Below are 18,312 nucleotides of genomic sequence, written 5' to 3'. Positions count from 1 at the left end.
ACCTCACTCATCCTGTCCTCCTAAACAAAAAGAAAGAGTGATGTTACCCGCACCTCAGGGGGCTACTGGGGGATTAAACGAGAAAACAGCATTTTAACCACTTAGGCACAATGCCTGACAGGCTGTAAGACCTACTAAAGCTTGTTATTATCTTGCTAGGTCATGTTCTTACACAATATGACATGTTGGCCCCTGTTGACCTCCTCCCCACTGAGCCACCAGCCAAGAGCAACTGTTGGAGTGACATCCCTCTTTTCTCTGTGCCCTCCCAAGCCAGGCAGAACACCCAGTGGGGGACTACACCCCAAAACTAGAGGATGTAAGCCAACGACTCAAACCAGGGACACAAATGCTAAACAACAGCGGAGAACGGGCTGCCCCGGAGGGACTGCAAAGCCACCCGTCCACAAAGGACCGTTTTCCAGGCCATTTTCCAGGAGCAAAACCAAATTAACACGTGAGCACCTAATGTCGGTGGAGGGCAAAGAAATGCAGCTGTCATCCACCTGGCAACGCGCTAACTCAGAACACAGATGGCTACTGAGAACTAGCCCATAAATACGGTCCAACCTTGGCCTCCTATCCCACAAATTTACCACAAAGGAATGCTTAAGCAGAAAAGAATAATAGCCAATATTCTTAGAATGCACTTACTAATAGCACTCTCCAACTCTTCCTTACAATGAAAGAAGAAACTCACTGTGGAGAGAAAAAAAAAACCTGGCTGGTGAGCCTCCCAAAAAATAACCTAGTAAATTGTAATTAATCAAGTGATGGAACGTTACACAGCCATTTGTGGACAGAGAATGTTGCCCGCCACTCCAGTCCTACAAGGATCAAGCCACTGGCCACAGCAGCTGACCCTGCTGGTGCACCCCAAGGAGAATCCAGGATGGAGAAAAACAGGAAGCATTCTGTGCTTTGGATAATGACCCCAGATAAGACGTGTGTCTAAGGAATTACTTCAACGAACCCAGACTCTTGCATCTTCCCATGCATTGAAAAGCACTAAAGTCATTAACTTGAAATGTCTGGTTTTTGTGATTAGTAGTAGTCTTTTGATGTTGGACTACATGTTTTTGGGTTATTTTCCCAGCAAAAAACTCCTATATATCCTGACTCCTCCCTTACCCCTTCTGAGCATTTTCTCAGAGCTACCTGAGAGGCTGTGTCCTGGGCTACAGTCCTCGGCATGATACCCAAACAAAACTTAACTCGCAACTTTTAAGTTGTGCATTTTTCTTCAGTCAACACATTCAACAGGAGGACGGGGAGGTGAGGAAAAAAAGGACAACTGTGATAAAACGTTAAGAGCTGAATACAAAATAAGCACATCGACAATAGCTAACATTCATGACTCTTAACTCTGATCTAAGTACTTTTCTAAGCACATCACAATTAAACTTCACAACAACCATACAAGACGAGTATTCACCGAATCCTTATGCTTGACACTGGGAGGTTTAAGAATTTGAACCTGGGCAGTGGGCGTGGTTTCAGAGCATGTCTTACTAAAGCAACAGGCACGCTGCAATTCCAACCAGCTACAACTCTGCACGCCCCCAAATCCAGGACTGCAAATTCACCTGCAGGAATGGAAAGGACCTCTGGGGCAGAATTATGGGCATCTGGGTTAGCACGTGTCTTTACGACTCCCCTCAATAATTAATTTTTCATAATAGGCTTTTGTGTTTTTTTAAGTACCAAAGGCTCTGCAGAAGGAGAGAGCTGCAATGTGGGTGTGATCACACATCTTTTCCTGGGCACTAAATAACAATAAGAATATATGCCCCAAATCCCAGGGCAAAATCCTTTGCCATTTCAGAGACAGCCAAGCGGGGGAGGCTGCTCGGCAGATGACTTGTCAATTACCCGCAGTGCTGAGGATGAAGAACACGTGTTCCAGCTCAATGACAGGACCAAGATAGCCACCTGGACCGATTATTCAATGCAGGCCAGGAGCCACTTGGCAGGAAGTGAGGGAAACATTCTCTACTCCAAGGAAGAGAGCTGGGGTTCCTCTGCCAGGCTCTCCTGGGGCTTGTGAGAGTGGGGCATCTCCCCTGGAGTGGAATCCTAGGTGCGTCACATGCTGGGATGCAATTCTCATCCTGAAGTTGGAGAGCCCTTGGGACACCCCGTTATGGACTGAACTGCATCCCTCTCAAATTCATATGTTTTGACTGCATTTGGAGGTAGGATCTTTAAAGAGGTAATGAAAGCATCTTTATAAGAGGAAGAGATACCAGGGCTGTGCGCTCACAAAGAGAAGGCCATCAAGCCAGGGAGAGAGGCCTCACCAGAAACCAAGACTGCCAGCGCCTTGATCTTGGGGGACTTCCCGCCTCCGGAACTATGAGAAATAAATTTCCATTGTTTAAGCCACGAGTCTGTGGTATTTTGTTACGACAACCCTAGCAAAGTAATACGCCCTGGATACCAGACAGACTTGCTCTTCTTATTTTTTTGCGATGACACCAGAGGCAGAGGCAGGATGGGGAGGGTACAAGTCAAAACCACCCCCCTCCCCTGCTCACAAAATTTCTAAGGGTTCTGATCTCTCGTCTAGAAGAGCCACAGGACAGACAACAGCGCTATCCCCTGAAGGTTCCCTGAAATTTACAGCCACTGCAGAAAACAGAAGCCCCTCCCACCACACACACATATCCCCCCACAAAGCACATTGCTAGAGTATCGCAGGTCAGAATGTGGATACAGTGATGTTTTTCTTCAGAGATGCAGGTTGTAAACTCTGGAAATGCCTCTACTTGCCAAAGATACCAAATAAGAAAACCGGATTTACATTTTTAGAAAAGTGTATGACTAAAAACAAGCAAAACAGCCTAAACCCCTACCATCAACATAACTCCCGTGTGCAGAGGCCTGTCCTTAGTGAAAACACACAAGCAGGGCCAGCACCTCCTCAAAGTCAGGAAAATGGCTGAGGGAGGCCCACAGACCACCATCTCTGTTGACCCCAAAGAGCAGCTGACAAAGCGAATCGTGTCTGAGATGGCGGGACCTCATCCCAGGGTGCAGGAGACCTATATGAAGCCCAGAGCTGGGTACCACAGGCTGGCGGTGGGGGGTGGGCGTGGAGACTCCTGTATTCCTACAAAAAGGTGCCCACGACAAGGTGCCTACGAAGCCTGGCCTTCACGCTCTCAATCTCAGGGTCACTACCCTTTTCAAGACAAATGTAAATAAGGCCAACACTGGTGCTCTTTAGAACAGGTGCACCTGAGGGCCAGGGTGAAGTCTCACCCCTCTACATCACGGTGTGACCCACACGAAGAGGCAGCATCGCAGGTGCTAGAAAGACAGGCATCAAATAACAGTGAGCCAGAGAGAGAGTTCCTCTTTCCCTCTCAGTGATGTTCCCTGTCCCGTTTCCAACAATGTCAGGAAAAATACCTGCATTTAGCACTGAAACATCGTCAGCACATTTCTGATGCTTGGACAGGTGACAACATCCAGGCCGACTCACGAGCACTGGTTCCTTTTCATTGACATTATTTTCACAGTTACCTCCTATTCAAGTCAACTGAAAGTGGTTCTCCATTGACATTAAGCACATAAAATTCCATTTTTAAATAAAGGCATTCAGGTTTTTTAAGGGCACCCATTTTTTTTTTTTTAAATGGCAGGGTAGGTAACAGTACAGCGGTAAAGAAATAACTGAAATTTGAAAACCAGTGACCTTTGTGCTCTCCTGGCCCGTGTGTCCCCCACACTGGCGGATCTAGAAACATCTGCTCAGCTGAACCCAGGCCTGAGGGGCCACCATAAACCACATGCCTTCATTGCACACAGTGAGGCCAGCCAGTCCCCACACTCCGACCTCACAGCACCTACTCATTTCCTTCCTCACCCTTGAATCAGGACGCTGGTGGCCCCCCAAACTCCACTCTTCCCTCCTGAACCCTGAGAACCCTGTTTTTGGTGGGAGGGAGGGGCGAGGGTGGTGGGAGGGACACCCTGCCTCCCCAGAGGCCAGGGGAGTCCTTGGGGAGGGTGTCAGCCACACGAGTGGGAATCTGTGTGCACCTTCTAGGAAGGGTCCTTACAGCTTGCGGGAGGGACAGGTTCACCTTTTTTTGTGCGACAGACCCATTCCTCAGTCTCGTGATGAAGCCCACGGGCCTCTTCTCAGACGGTGATTATTTTGAAATAGAATTATCAAAATGCCAAAAAGAACAGGGACAGACTAGAATGCAGGATTTTTTATTATCACATTAAAACACGACTGTACCTTTGAGCAGAAATGACACGGAGATTTTTTTCGTATCACTGTTCTTACAGGTGCCTGTGACTTCCATCACTGACAAAGTCACCCATTTTGCTGCGACTCCTAAGGTTCCTATGGTTTGCTGCGACTTTCATAATTAAAGGAAATGCAATCCAAGTGTTCGCCGACAGGTGAGTAGGTAAAGAAAATGTGGTAATATATACAATGGAATACCATTCGGCCTTAAAAAAGAATGAAATTTTGCCACTTGCAGCAACACAGATGAACCCGGAGGGTACTAGGCTTAGTGAAGTAAGTCAGACAGAAAATGACAAATACTATATGATATCACTTACATGTGGAACCTTAAAAATAAAACAAACATGAATATAACTAAACAGAAACAGACTCACAGAGAATTAGTGGTTACTGTGGGAAGAGCAAAGGGGGAGGGACAAGATGTGGGAGGGGGTAAGAAGTACAAACGACTAGGTATAAAATAAATAAGCTCCAAGGACATATTGTACAGTACAGGGACCACAGCCAATATAACTTTACATGAACTATAATCTATAAAAATTCTGAATCACTATGTTGTACACCATAATATTGTAAATCAACTACACTTCAATAAAAAATAAATTAGAATAAAAAATAAATACTAAATTACAGTCAGAGGCTAGAGAAAAAAGTTGTAATTTCTTTCCCTGTGCAAATTCAGACCCCTGAATCCTACCTATGGAAATAGAGGAAGTCTCTCCTTTGCCCCCTCCTCCTTCCTGAAACCTGGGATGAGAATGGGATGGCTGGAGCTAAAACAGCCATTTTGGACTATGAGGCAAGATAGAAGGAGCCCTGGTCGCTGATGACCACAGACCCACACACTGACCCAGCCTGCCTACCTCTGGACAGAGAGGTGAATTCCTATCACATTCAGCCACAATTAGTTGTTTTATTCTTTACTACATAAAGCCACTCAAACCTAACCTTAATAGCTGTATCGCCAATACTTTTTCTGAGCAGTCAGGCTGCAAACAGTTTGAACCTGACCATTAGCAACCTTCATTCATCTTTGAGAGACACTCTCTCCCTTACTTAATAAAATTGATTCCTCCAGAGTTACAAAGCAAACCCAGCCAGAAAGCTGCTCTGTAGCTGGTGGCCTTGCAGGAGGCAAACCCCAAATCTTGAACAAGAGAAGCTTCCCTCTGCCTCAGTGCTGCTCCACCTCTGAAGCGTGTCCTTTAGAGCATGCACACGCCCAAGATCAAGTTTTACAGCTCAGGGAGCTTACGGCCACACACCACACTTCAAGTCCATGACCAGGCATACACACACCCAACTTCATCCCACATTCAGCAAAGTCCAAGGTCACGCAGGAGCAAGCACGAAGGCACTGCCGCAATGTGCAGGCCCAAGAGCCATCCCGGCACTGGCAGAAGCTGCTCAGAAAGTACTTACTAATTGTCATGGACTCTGGCACCGAGGCAGAAGGTAACAGGCTGCTCAGTGGACTTCCTTGGCCTGGGGGACTGGCATCCACACTGGGAAAGGCAAGCAGAGGGAGGTTACAGTCGGCCACTTACAACACGCCACCTCGCCATGCAAAACCAGCAGGCGCTACGCTAATCCAGGTGTATGGACTAGAAGGAAGGGAGGGCAGCCCTTTAAAGTTACAGGTGGTCCTCATTATCTGTGGATTCCATATCTGCAAATTCGCCTACTCCCTGAAGTTTACCCCAAAATTCTGCACTCTCGGGGCTAACATAGTCACCCATGAACACAGGCAGAGTGGCCAAAAAGCTACGTCACGGACACACATGCTCCCAGCTCACGCCAAAAAAAGGCAAGCTCTGCACTTCTTTCTTTTTTTTTTTAAATAAATTTATTTATTTATTTATTTATTTATTTATTATTTATTTATTGGCTGCGTTGGGTCTTCATTGCTGTGCACAGGCTTTCGCTAGCTGCAGCGAGCAGGGGCTACTCGTTGCTGCAGTGCAAGGGCTTCTCGTTGTGGTAGCCTCTCTTGTTGCAGGGCACAGGCTCTAGGCACACGGGCTTCAGTAGATGCGGTGCACGGGCTTAGCTGTTCCGAGGCACGTGGGATCTTCCTGGAGCAGGGCTCAAACCCGTGTCCCCTACATTGGCAGGCGGATTCTTAACCACTGCGCCACCAGAAAAGTCCCTGCCCTTCTCTCAACTATGATTCTGTCCTTCTGGCGAGGTATTTAGCACCACATTGTTCACTTCCTTATGCTTTTTATTGGTGATTTTGCATCTAAAATGGCCCCAACATGGTGCTAAAGTGCTGTCTGGTATTTCTGCGTGCAAGGCTGTGAGGTGCCTGATGGAGAAAACATGTGAGGTAGCCCTTGTTCAGGCCTGATGATAGTGCTGTTGGCCTCAAGTTCACCATCCGTGAATCAACAACGCATGTTAAATAAGGTTTCTTTAAACAGAAACAAGAGTAAAACAAAGGTATGTATTGATCTGTTGACAAAAACGTTATGTCCAAATACGCCTAGGAGCGATGGTTCCGTCTTGATAGAACACCAGCACCACGAACAAGGAGAGGTGACTGTGTCATTACAGAGAATCTGCAACATGGGAAAATAATCCTTCACATCTTTTCCGAGAATACCAGGACCATGACCTGGTTACCACGTCCCCACCCACAAAACCAGGAAGAAAAGGACCAAACACATCATCGATAACATGGAGCTGGGGTTAAGAGTGAGAAAGCTTCATGTACAGCCGCATTTTCCAAATTTTCTAAAATAAACGCGGGAAGGACTCAGCGTCCTGGATGGGTCATGTGAGCCTCCTGTGGGGAGCGTCGTTCTCAGAGAGCAGGGCGAGAAGGAACACCAGGCACAGGTGGAGGTGAGCAATGACCCCACTCCGGAGCCAGGGTGAAAATGCAGATGCTACATCACGGGGACCCAATTTAAACCCACGGAGAGAAGACGGAAAAAGCTGTAAGAGTGACAAGGACCACGGGGGCATCAGGGAGTCCTCGGTGTCCATCGCAGCTCTGCCACCAAACGTCCAGTGACTCTGGACAATTCAGCTTTCCTTGACATACTTTCATTTGAAAGAAAGAAAACCAACACGGTGCTTGCTACTGAATGCCAGACTAAGCACGTCACAGATACATGATATTGAAGTGGTTTAAATATCATATAATATTAAAATTGTAAATTGTAATATTAAACTTGTTCAACTGTTTATTATTATCAAATATTAAGATCAAGCAAATCGTGATATAAGAGGTCCCCAGATAGGGCCCCCAAAGTGGAAAAAGTAAAGGTGGTCGGCAAATGAAGTTCGACAGATACCACGTCTTGGGCCTGAGATCCTTGGCCACTTCACATTCGGATGTGAGACCAAACCTGAACTAAATTAATGTGAAGGGAGGCCTTGCCCTTCAGTCCCAGCATGTGCCCGCCCGTCTTTAAAAAAAGAATAAAAGGCAGAGTTGTGAAGCGGACAATTCAACTCCAGAGGCAGCTCGAGGTCTGAATACTCACCTGTACCGAGGTCCGGGCTCCGGGAGGACGCGGTCCTCGGGTCCCGTCCCGTTCTCCAGGCTCCCGAGGGGGGCATCTGCACACAGACAGCAACCGCAGAGAGAAAGTCAGGGTTCTGTTCTCGTTTCATTTTCCCCATGAGACAAGGACACAGTGCAGACACTGGCTCACCTGCTAAATCAGTTGACTTACGAATGTTTCCCCATCTGCACACTGGATTTTCATCTGCTACCCTTTTCATTTCTTTCGGCCATAATCTCAGACTTGGCATCAGTCTCTGACTGGAGGCCCTGTTCTCCCATTTAACCTTTTTTTTTTTTTTGAAGTAAAGCTGACATGCAATACTCTGTCCGTTTCAGGTATACAGCATAGGGATTCGACATTCACGTACATTACAAACTGATCACCACGATAAATGTGGGAACCGTCTGTCACAGACAAAGTTATTACAGTACTAGTGACTATATCCCCTAGGCTGTACGTTACATCCCATGACTTACTTATTAACCTTTTAGATCTTGAGCCACCTGCAATAATGCATGAAGTCCACAGCCAGAGCCGACCTCAGAACCAGGGGATAATAAATCCGCGGTTAGACAGAATGGCTCCCACGTGCAGTGTCTGGAGACAGACACGCGAGGGCAGCACGGCCCAATCGCTGACGGCCCCTGCTCTACCAAAGCCCAGTGCCTGCTGCTTTCTAGAGCCGCTTGCCCCGCGTCAAGTGGGAAAGGCATTTGGAAGAAGTGAGGCCATAAATCATCTCTAGACACAACAGGCAAGAGGCCCTAAAGACTTTCAGAGATGTATTAGCTGCTATTCAAAGTCTCTTTCCAGGAAAAAAGTGCAAATCCATGTCCCTGGGGCTGAACGGTGATATTAAGGCCAATGTTACCCAGGAGAACACTTGCATGTTGAACAAACTTCTGGTTTGTTGACACCCCCAACCAGGCCTGAATCGGGACAGGGACGCAGGGACAGAAGGGTGCACGTCTCGTTGCCCTAAGTCATCTGTCGTGTGACCTCCCCCTCCCGGTCCTGTTCAAGATTCCCCAGCTCTTATGCGGCTGAACTAAGGGAACCCTCGGGGAAAAAATGTTTTCTCACCTTTTCTTCTACCCTGCTGTCTCCATCAAGCTGCTCCACTGACTCCTAACTCTTAAGAAGTTCACAGGGGAAAGAGAAAGTGTCCATCTCTCCACTTCCCCTTCCTCACTCCCCAGCATCATGGTGAGTTTAGGGTGCAGGCTCTGCCCACTCACCTGGCTTCAAGTCCCTGCACCCCAACTTTAATCTAGCAAGTTACTCAGCCTCTTTGTGACTCAGTTTCCTCATCTCTCAAATGGGCTGACACTAGTGCCAACCATACATTTTCATAATGCCCGCTACATAATTAACTTACACATCTTAATACACATACACCTCAGTGAGAGTGTGCAGCAAGTGGCGGCCGGCATCAGCTCGCCCTGTAACCGAATCCCCCCCACCCCGCCTCCCAGGAGCTCTCTCTCAGCCTTCAAAACACAGCGGTCCTCCTCCCCCCAATGTCTCTTTCTCTGATTTCTACATGAAGATCTCTGTATCACAGCCTCTGACACAAGGTCCTGGCTCCAGCTCTCAGCTCCACGAAGGTGAAAGCTCTCAACCCTCACCTCTGGCTAGGCCCTCAATCTTGAATCCTAATCTCACATTTATAACCACCCGCCAGAAGACTGCACCGGGATACACTACTGTCCTCCCAACTGATCGTGACCTTCAAAACTGCTCCCACTGGCCTGCAGCCTCAGAAGACATGACACCACCCTCCCTCCCATCCAAGGGCTGGTTGGTGTCCAAGGCCCATCGGCTCCCCCCAGTCACGTCCCACTCCTTGCTCCCCAACCGCTTCCCCCACCACCCAGTTCAAGGGCTCCGGGCCTTCCCGGGGTTTTCTGTAGCAGGTCCCCTCAGCTCTGCTTCAGCCTCTAATCTAACCCACACACGGCTGTCAGATTCCACTCCCTGAAGCAAAGACTGGACTCCAACTACACAATGGAAATCCACAGCTCGAGTAAAGGCCAAGGTCACCCACTAGCATTCTGGACACCACACCTACCCAGCCCAGGTGGATTTCCCATCGTAATACACAACACTAGACCCTGTGAGCGCCAAAGCGGGCCTGACGCACGGGGCCACAGAGTGATGGCAGACACAGACTGTCTCACATACCCTTGAGGCCCCCTGCTCCTTTGTCCCCAACCAGATGTCATGTTTCCAACTGCCAGACGTCCACTCCCTCCAGCAAGCCCACACCACCAACCCTGCGTCGATGTGCTCCCCTGAACCCCAGCTGCGGGCCTGGCTCTGGCCAGGGTCAGGGTCACACTGGGAGCAAGACAGACATGGTCCTGCCCACATGGACCTCAAAGGCTAGTGCAGGGGGCAAGTAGGGGACAGGAGTTATCAAGTAATTACACAAATACACGATCACAAACCAAGGTTAGAGCAACGGAGATGCCTAGGTTTACAACAGTGTGAAACGCGAGGCCTGGCCGGCCTGAGGTGTGTGCCGGGCGGCAGTGTGTTCTCTACGACAGCGGCCCTTGGGCTGCAGAAAAAGGTAGGAGGAGCCTGAGGAGAGAAGGACGGGGAAGCTGGCTGGTGCAGCCAGGGCGGCGGGGAAATGGGAGGAGGGGAGGCTGCAGGGAGAGCGGGGCTGGGTGGGCACAGGGAAGATTCAGGCTTTGACCCTAAGTGGTGTAGAAGGGTCTGGAGCAGGAGAATGAGGCAATCTGATGACCTTCTAAAACAATCACTCTGGCTGCTGAAAGAAGGATGGATGGGGTGAGGGGCAGGAATAGAGAGCTACTGAGAGGCTATTTTGCAAAAGCCCAGCAAGAGAGAAGAATGAGGGACTTCCCTGGTGGCGCAGTGGTTAAGAATCCGCCTGCCAATGCAGGGGACTCAGGTTCGATCCCTGGCCGTGGAAGATCCCACATGCCGCAGAGCAACTAAGCCCATGCGCCACAGCTACTGAGCCTGCACTCTAGACCCTCGAGCCGCAACTACTGAGCCTGCGAGCCACAACTACTGAAGCTCAAGTGCCCAGAGCCCATGCTCCACAAGAGAAGCCACTGTGATGAGAAACCCACGCACAGGAATGAAGAGCAGCCCCCACTCTTCACAACTACAGAAAGCCCGCGTGCCGCAATGAAGACCCACTGCGCCCAATAAATAATTTTTTTTTAAAGATATCATTAAAAAAAGAGAGAGAGAAGGATGAGTTAGAATAGGGTGGCGGAAGCCTTCAGCAGACACTTCGACCATTCATTCCTCCTCATCCACATCAGGGGATTAAAATGATGTTCCTGCGCCCTCCCCGCCTGCAACACTCCCAGGGGACTCACTTTTAGATCTCCCAGAGCCTGGCAGTGACCCAACCCCAGACCCGATGGCAAGACCAGGAGAAGCTGGAGAACACTGGACCCAATGAGGAGAGGAAGGGGCTGAGGACGCGAGGTGTCTGGTGCATCGGCTCCGCATTTGCCAAAACCCAGCACCAACCACAGGCCCTCAGCGAGGAGCAGCAATGTTCCCACGTACACAGTGTGCACAATGGGTTTTCTGTTTCCCTCAATTTATGATTCTGAGTTGAAAGAAACTTTGGGGGCTTTTTCTTCCTGGCAGCTTCAAACAGATGTTGATAGATGTGCTTTGCTCTGTGGCAAATGACACACCCAGAGGAATGATTGGATCTAATCCTCCATCTGCTTGCCAGGGTCTCCGGTGACCCTGGGCTGGTGTCTCCTTTCTCTGAGCCCCTCCCTAACCCCAAAAATGCAGCCCAAGGCATGGCCCCCCCCAAACCACAGAAGTGCATCTTCCAAGGTTCAGAAGGATAATACTCCTGTGTTCAGGGTCCCCTTCTCTGCCACCTGCTCCCTCCCCAGACTTAGCTCCTAAAACATCCATCCTTTCCTGCCACAGGCCTCGCTCCCTTTTTTTATCCTTTCCCTCTTTCTCTAACTACCCCCAAGTTAAAGACAAGAAACAGCTCCCAGGCCAGAAGGAGAGAGGAGATCTGAATGTCACTGAAGTAGGTGGGTGTCAATCAGAAGGGACACTAGTGAGAAATGGAGTGGAAGAGAAGGAGTCTTGGGGAGAAATCTGGCCGTGCACACCCAGGGCTTCTGGGGCGGGGGGCGGCAGCCAGGCCAGCCTCAGCATCACCGGCTTGCGCGCCTCCATGGAGATGGGGCATCGGGCCAGGAGGGACTTGATGTGCTTTGGCATTCCAGCCAGGTCATGCTTCCTCCAGCGCCGACTCTAGTATCTTTGTGCAGCCCTAGAATAATGTGCTTTCCCATGCAGGGTTCCCACCCACGGTGAGTCTGTCCCTCAGGCGGCCACAAGCCTGCTGGCAGCTTAGTTACTGTAGTAAATTAAAAAATTGGCAGCGCCTCTGGTGAGGATGGTCAAGATCAGCCAGAGCTGGGGTCCCATCAGTAGTGACAAGATGGGGCCTCTGGGTCTGAGAGGCTGAGAGCCCGAGGCAGGACCACGGGAAATCTGCCGAAGGCGGGGGGATGCCTCCTGGCGAGGATCCTGGAGGCCAGCCTGAATGCCAGGTTCTGTGACTAAACCCTGAGGTGACCAGCAAACAGCCAAGCCCCTGGAGCAGGCTGATGTGACAGCCCAGGGACGGTTCACGACCCAACCAAAAGGCCCGTCAGTGGGGAGCTGGATAAGGGGCACGCAGAACTGGACCCCGACTCGGATGCCAGGGACAAGCACTGGTGGCCCTCCAGTGGTCTCAGCCACACGTGAGGACCACCTACTCTCTGCCAGCCACCCCTCCCCCACCGCTCAGCCATTCCGCCTGCATCTGCACTACCGCTGAGCAGGCAAGGGCGAGGTGACCATGCCCCAACCCCCGGTGGCGCGGACCAAGGCTGGTCCCCGAACGGAAGTGGCTGCAGTCTGGTCTGCAGACCCCACTAGGCCCACCAGGCCGTCCCTCTCTGGGGTTTCAATCGAGACCCGGACAGAAGCTCCGGCTGGCGTGGAAGGTCGCACGGCCGAGGCAGCGGTGTCGGCCACACGGGAAGGGGCAGGGAGGGTGATGAGGGAGAAAAGGCAGACCAGGAGGAAGAGGAGTCAGAGGCCCAGAAGGAGAAAGATGGCAGGACCTCGCCAGGCCCAGAGGCCCTCCCTCCCAACACCCCAGCTTCCGGCCCACGGGCGCCCCCAAGATGCCCTGTCACCTCACCAGTGAGATGCCGGCGGGAAGCCTGCCCAGGGCCTTCACGTGTGCCTGGCACCTCTTCCCAGATTAACTCAGGGAACCTCCACTGAAGGTCTGAGAGGGAGGAGGTATAGCAATAACCAACCCCCCCATGGGCTGTGGTCAAGAGCAGATGAGTTCACGCAGATCAGTCACCTCACGGTCCTAGACCCACTTTAAGGGCTGTCATCCCCTCCATCACACGTCCAGGTGAGGAGAGCAGCCTGGGGACCTAAGTCACTCAGCCACACTCTCATCCGCCTCAACTTACACTGGAAACAAGGCCTCGCAGGGCGGCAACCTGCCTGCCTCAGCAACTTCCAGCGCTGGGCCTGAGCTGACTCCACACCAGAGACAGCCAGCGTGCCCACCCGGCCTCACGGCCCCGCTAGTTTGAGCGGGTTTCTGTTCCTCACACGACAGCAGTGTATCATCCGGTTCAGAATGCCAACAGCTTCCTGGGTAGGCAGTGGGCCCCGTCCACGGTTCCTAAACCTGGGCCTAGGGGATGAGAAGGGCACCTACATGGTGGGGTGGGGGGCAAGGCCTCACTGACACAGTGGTGCCATGGGGTGGTGACGGCGACCACGCACTTCACTGGGCCAGGCACTGGGCACACCCACCCCACCAGGTGAGCCAGGCTCATCCATGCTCCCACCCTCACACCCTGCCACCACGACCTGCTCTAGCTAAAGAAAATAATAACAAACCACACGCAAGCCTGCTCAACCACAGGAACATGTCAGAAACACTTACCCACTTTTAAACAAGCCACTGCCTGACCCCCAAGCACTCGGCTGCAAAGGGTAAGAGACCTTTAGAGCTTTGGGTTCTGTGACCTTCTGCCAAGAGGCAAAAACAGTGGACGCCATTTGTGATTAGCTTGTGCGTGACCAAGTTCAACAAACCCCCGGCCAGAAAACAGGCCCGGGGGCTCCCCTGTGATTTGTCAACACTCGCTCAGCTGAGAGCACCTCAAACTACACGGGTTCAGCAAGCAAAGCAGCCTCTGTCGCTCCTGAGCTCGACGGGCCCTGCCTGCCCTGAGCCCCGGCCTCCTTGCTCCCTGCCCTCCACGGACGTAAGCCAGCCATTCCTGCTGCTTGTCGAGCCAGAGCTGGGAGGAGGGGGAGGGAGGGAGGGATCGGGAGACACCCACCTGCAGGGCTGTAGGAGCCCATGCCGTTGACTGGGAAGAGCACGTCGGCGTCGCCGTGCAGCACCTGCAGCGGAGCCCAGCTATGCATCTGGGAGAGGCAGGCGTCCCCGTCCAGCGGCCTGCGGGGCGAGAACACAGCTGCCGTCAGGGTCCCGAGCACCACAGCACCTGCCGGGCCTCCACAAGCCCCCTCCTGGGAACCAACCAGGCCGTGAGGGGCTGAGAAGAGAGGAGGCCCGGGCGGGAGTCGGCAGCCGGCCCCCCGGTGCTCACTCCTGCAGTCCGTGCTTACTGAGCACCTGCCACCTGCCCGGCAGGGCACGCACACTCTGCTGGCACAGAACCTGCCAACAGTGTCCACCCTGCCCTCACGGAGCTCGCATTCTGCTGGGGGACGCATCATGAAGCGTATAATCCTACGAGAAGGTGTGAAACGGCAGCTCAGGTTCGGGGAGCTGGCCGGGAAGGCGCTAGAAGACTTCCTGGAAGAAGGGAGGTTTGAGGTGAGCACCGGAATCACCTGGGGGGTGGGGGGAGGGGGGAGATGAGAGGCAAGGGGGGGGTGGGGGGAGGGGCAGTGTATGCCTGTGCTGACGTGCGGGGAGGCCCCGTGGGCTCCAGGTTCTGAAATGAGGGCAGCCATGTGACCCTGGGCTCCAGGCCCTTCGCCTTGCTGGTTCTCAAACCCTCGTGAGTAAAAGGACAGAACCAGACCAGAGCGCGTCTGGGCTCCTTCCAAGAAAGGGGGTCAGCTCAAATATTAACCAGGCTCATATGATCTGTTATACTGTCACCTTACCCACCAAGTACCCAACTAACCTGAATGATTTTTGTAACTCCTGGCTTATTCAGTTAAATTTGTGTGAGAAAGTATCTGCCCACCACAGTGTCTGCCTCTGGGCAACCAGGAAACACGGATAAGTACCAAGATGCATTTGTGTAGTACTTGCAAGTTTATAAAACTCACGTTGTAATTCGGTTGTAAAGGAGACCAAAGCGGATCATAATCAGACCTACTTAATAGAGGCAGGGAAGGAGAGAGGGAGGGATGAGGAGGGAGAGGGGGAGGGAGGGCAGGGGAAAAGAGGGGAGGAGAGCGGGGGAGGAAAACAGCTCAAAGAGATCATGGGCCTTGTCCAAGTTCATCACTTGGCCAGAACCAAGGCTGGTAGAATTCAGCCCAGGTCGTCCAGATCTGATTACAATGAGTCTCTGGCCACTGCCCATCAGTTACGTGATGTATCTAGTTCTTCGTTGGTTTAGAGCAGGGATTAACAAAATTTTTCTGGAAAGGACCAGACAGTCAATATTTTAGGCTTTGTGGCCATAAGTATACGTCTTGGTTGGTTTTTTGTTGGGTTGGTTTTTGTTTTTTACGCTTTAAAAAATGTAACAGTCATTCTTAGGGGCGGATTTGGCCAGCAGGCTCGTGTGCCAACTCCTCTTCTAAGGCCTGTCCTGCAGACACGTTCTCCGTTGAGCTTTCAGTCACACATGTGACACTGAGCAAGAAGCACAGGGGGAAGTAACCCTAACAGACTTTCGCCACCTGTGTCACTTAGTCCTGCAGGTAACACACACAACAGGGCCCGGAAGAGGGGGGCCCCCACCTGCGTGCCCAGCAGCAGAGCCGGCCTCTGGGGTGAACTTGGCTCTGCCTCTACAGTCCGTAAAGAACCGCCTACCCAGGGCTCTGATCCAGCAGCTGGCAACCAAGGGGACACCCAGAGGTGGCCAGGGGCGCCCCTCGGGACACAGCGACAAAACCACAGTCCTTTCCCGGCTGCTGCACCGGCTCCTACAGGCGGGATTTTCTGTTGTTTCTAAGGGGACATCTTGCCATCTCCCGGCAACACACAAGCACAAGGTGAAGTCAGGCCCCACCAACTGAGGTTCGGACCTGAACAAAAGTAGCCAAGGGCCTCCACCTTAAAGAGCAGGTACGCTGAAGCGATTCCTGAAGCAGAGACCAACTCAGAATACGGTGTCACCGCGTGCCTTAAAAAGAGAACCAGTGTTGTTTTTCATTAGAGAAGTAAGACACTTATTTTAAAACCTAGAAAATGCCATGAAGAGGAGGTGAAAAAATACACCCAAAGCCCCATTACCCAAAACACCGCTGAGGTAGACACGATTTCCTTCGTGTCTTTTCTCTCTTTCCTCACATACTTTTCTTTACCAAGTCATAATGAAGTCAGATGCAGGTTTTCATATTTTGCTTTTTTCATTCAGTATTAACTCACAAGTTCATCTTCACACTCCTGAGATACTCTCAGATGTCACTTAAGATGTTTAAGATTCTGAACACTAAGACTTTAAGATTTAAACTATGAAATATTCCGCTGTTAACTGTTCCCCTGTGGTTGCACGTTTTTGCCAGATTCATTGTTCAGCGTCTCTACATCCGCACGTTGGCGTCTGGATACAGCAAGCTTCTTCCTGAGGCCCGTCCTCAGCGTAGCTCCCAGCGGCAGAATTACTGGAATTACTAAATTGAAGGGGATAAACATCTTTAAGGCTCCTGACATTCTGTCAAGCCGTCTTCCCCAAGGGCTGTGGCCACGACCAGGCTCTATCAGGATGACCCTGGCACCAGCCGCGCCTCGTCATTACTCCACAGTTAACGCCTGCTGTGTGTCCGGAAGGTTCCCAGCACTGAGGACACACTGAGAGCGGGCCTTCTCGGCAGGGCACTAACCCAGGGCCGCCGTCCACCCAGTTCTCTTTTTAAATCTTGCCGCAGAAGGTGATCAAAAGACAGTGTCTGGTGTCACTTTGCATTTGCTTAATTGTTAGTGAAGCGCAGCCTTTTTCATGCTTGTAACTCTTTTTGAATTATGTTTTTGCCCCACTTCCCTGTTGGTGTCGTGGAGCACATATAAAGTGACAGGAAAACCCCTTTTTATCACAAAAGTATTATCTTCTTTCAAGAAAAAAACAGAGACTTCCCTGGGGGTCCACTGCAGGGGGCACAGGTTCGGTTCGATCCCTGGTCAGGGAACTAAGATCCCGCATGCCACAGGGCGTGGCCAAAAATAAATTAAAAAATGCTTTAAGAAAAGAACAACAACAAGGCCATCACTAACAAATACCGGGGTAGGAGGGACAAGATTTTTCCTCAGTCATCAAAGAAGTGGTTTAACTGCTAGCAAGTAGAGGTGTAAACCCAATTTTGGGCCAACAGAGCATCTAAAAGACCATCAGAGCGCTCGACTTTGCCAGAGGCCACTGCAACCCACCACGTGCTTCTCCCAGCCTGGTCCCTTCCCCCTAACAAACCTGGCTGCGCTATTAAATTTTTAAAGTTCTGGCCCCTCCAGGCTCCTAGACCTTTCACGTGAATATCAGCTTAGAAGCAAAATGAAAGTATTACTTAGCAGGCCAACTCATCATTTTTCTGCTCCTTCCCCAAGATGCTCTGCAGAACGTTCGTTCAAGATCCCCGCTTTACACCAGGGAGCGGCTGTCTGTAACCCACAGGGGACCCAATGGCCTCGAAGGGCCCGGACCCTGTAAAGGCCACCCTGCACTGTTTTGTGTTTCACACATCACCATGCGGGCAGCTACCCTGGCTCGCAAGGTGGCCTCCCCGCTCCAGCCTCCCCTCTGTGGCTCCAGTCCATTAGGAAGAGAAACGACTGCGTTTGAGGCCAAAAAACCAATTCGTGGAGTGAGTCAACGCAGAGGTGCACTCACCTACAGAGACAGAGAATGCAAATGGCATTTCCTGAAAGGCCCAGAGGAAGAACTGTCGGCAGGTGTGATGGTTAACTTTGTGTGTCAACTTGGCTAGGCTGTGGCACCCAGATATTTGACCAAACATTATCCTTGATGTTTCTGTGCAGGTATTTGCTAAGCTGACATTAAATTTAAGTCAGGAGACTTCGAATAAAACAGATTGCCCTCCATAATTTGGGTGGACCTCATCCAATCAGCTGAAGACCTTAAGCGTGAAAGACTGTGCTTCCCCCAAAGAAGAAATTCGGGCAGCAGACGGTCTTCAGACTGCACGTCTTCCCGGGCCTCCAGCTGGCTGGCCTGCCTTGCAGATTTTGGACTTGTCAAGTTTCACAATCACATGAGCCAATTCCTGAAAATAAATCTCCCTAGATACATGCACACATACGTG

General features: G+C 51.2%; 1 protein-coding gene across 5 annotated transcripts in view; it reads right to left on the bottom strand.

The window, feature by feature from the left end:
- The window catches only part of SNX29 (sorting nexin 29), a 559,063-nt gene that overhangs the window by 467,921 nt on the left and 72,830 nt on the right, over window positions 1-18,312 (bottom strand). For all 5 annotated transcript variants that reach the window (XM_057748481.1, XM_057748482.1, XM_057748483.1 and 2 more), the window contains 3 exons: window positions 14,184-14,302; window positions 7,762-7,837; window positions 5,690-5,772 (listed from right to left, as the gene is read on the bottom strand). In XM_057748481.1, coding sequence (XP_057604464.1) covers window positions 5,690-5,772; window positions 7,762-7,837; window positions 14,184-14,302 — 278 coding nt within the window. The remainder of the gene's footprint in view (window positions 1-5,689; window positions 5,773-7,761; window positions 7,838-14,183; window positions 14,303-18,312) is intronic.

This window comes from Hippopotamus amphibius, chromosome 9 (genome assembly GCF_030028045.1).
Source record: "Hippopotamus amphibius kiboko isolate mHipAmp2 chromosome 9, mHipAmp2.hap2, whole genome shotgun sequence".
Taxonomy (NCBI): Eukaryota; Metazoa; Chordata; class Mammalia; order Artiodactyla; family Hippopotamidae; genus Hippopotamus; species Hippopotamus amphibius.
Note: the sequence above shows the minus strand (reverse complement) of the source record. Positions and strands in the feature narration are given on the sequence as shown.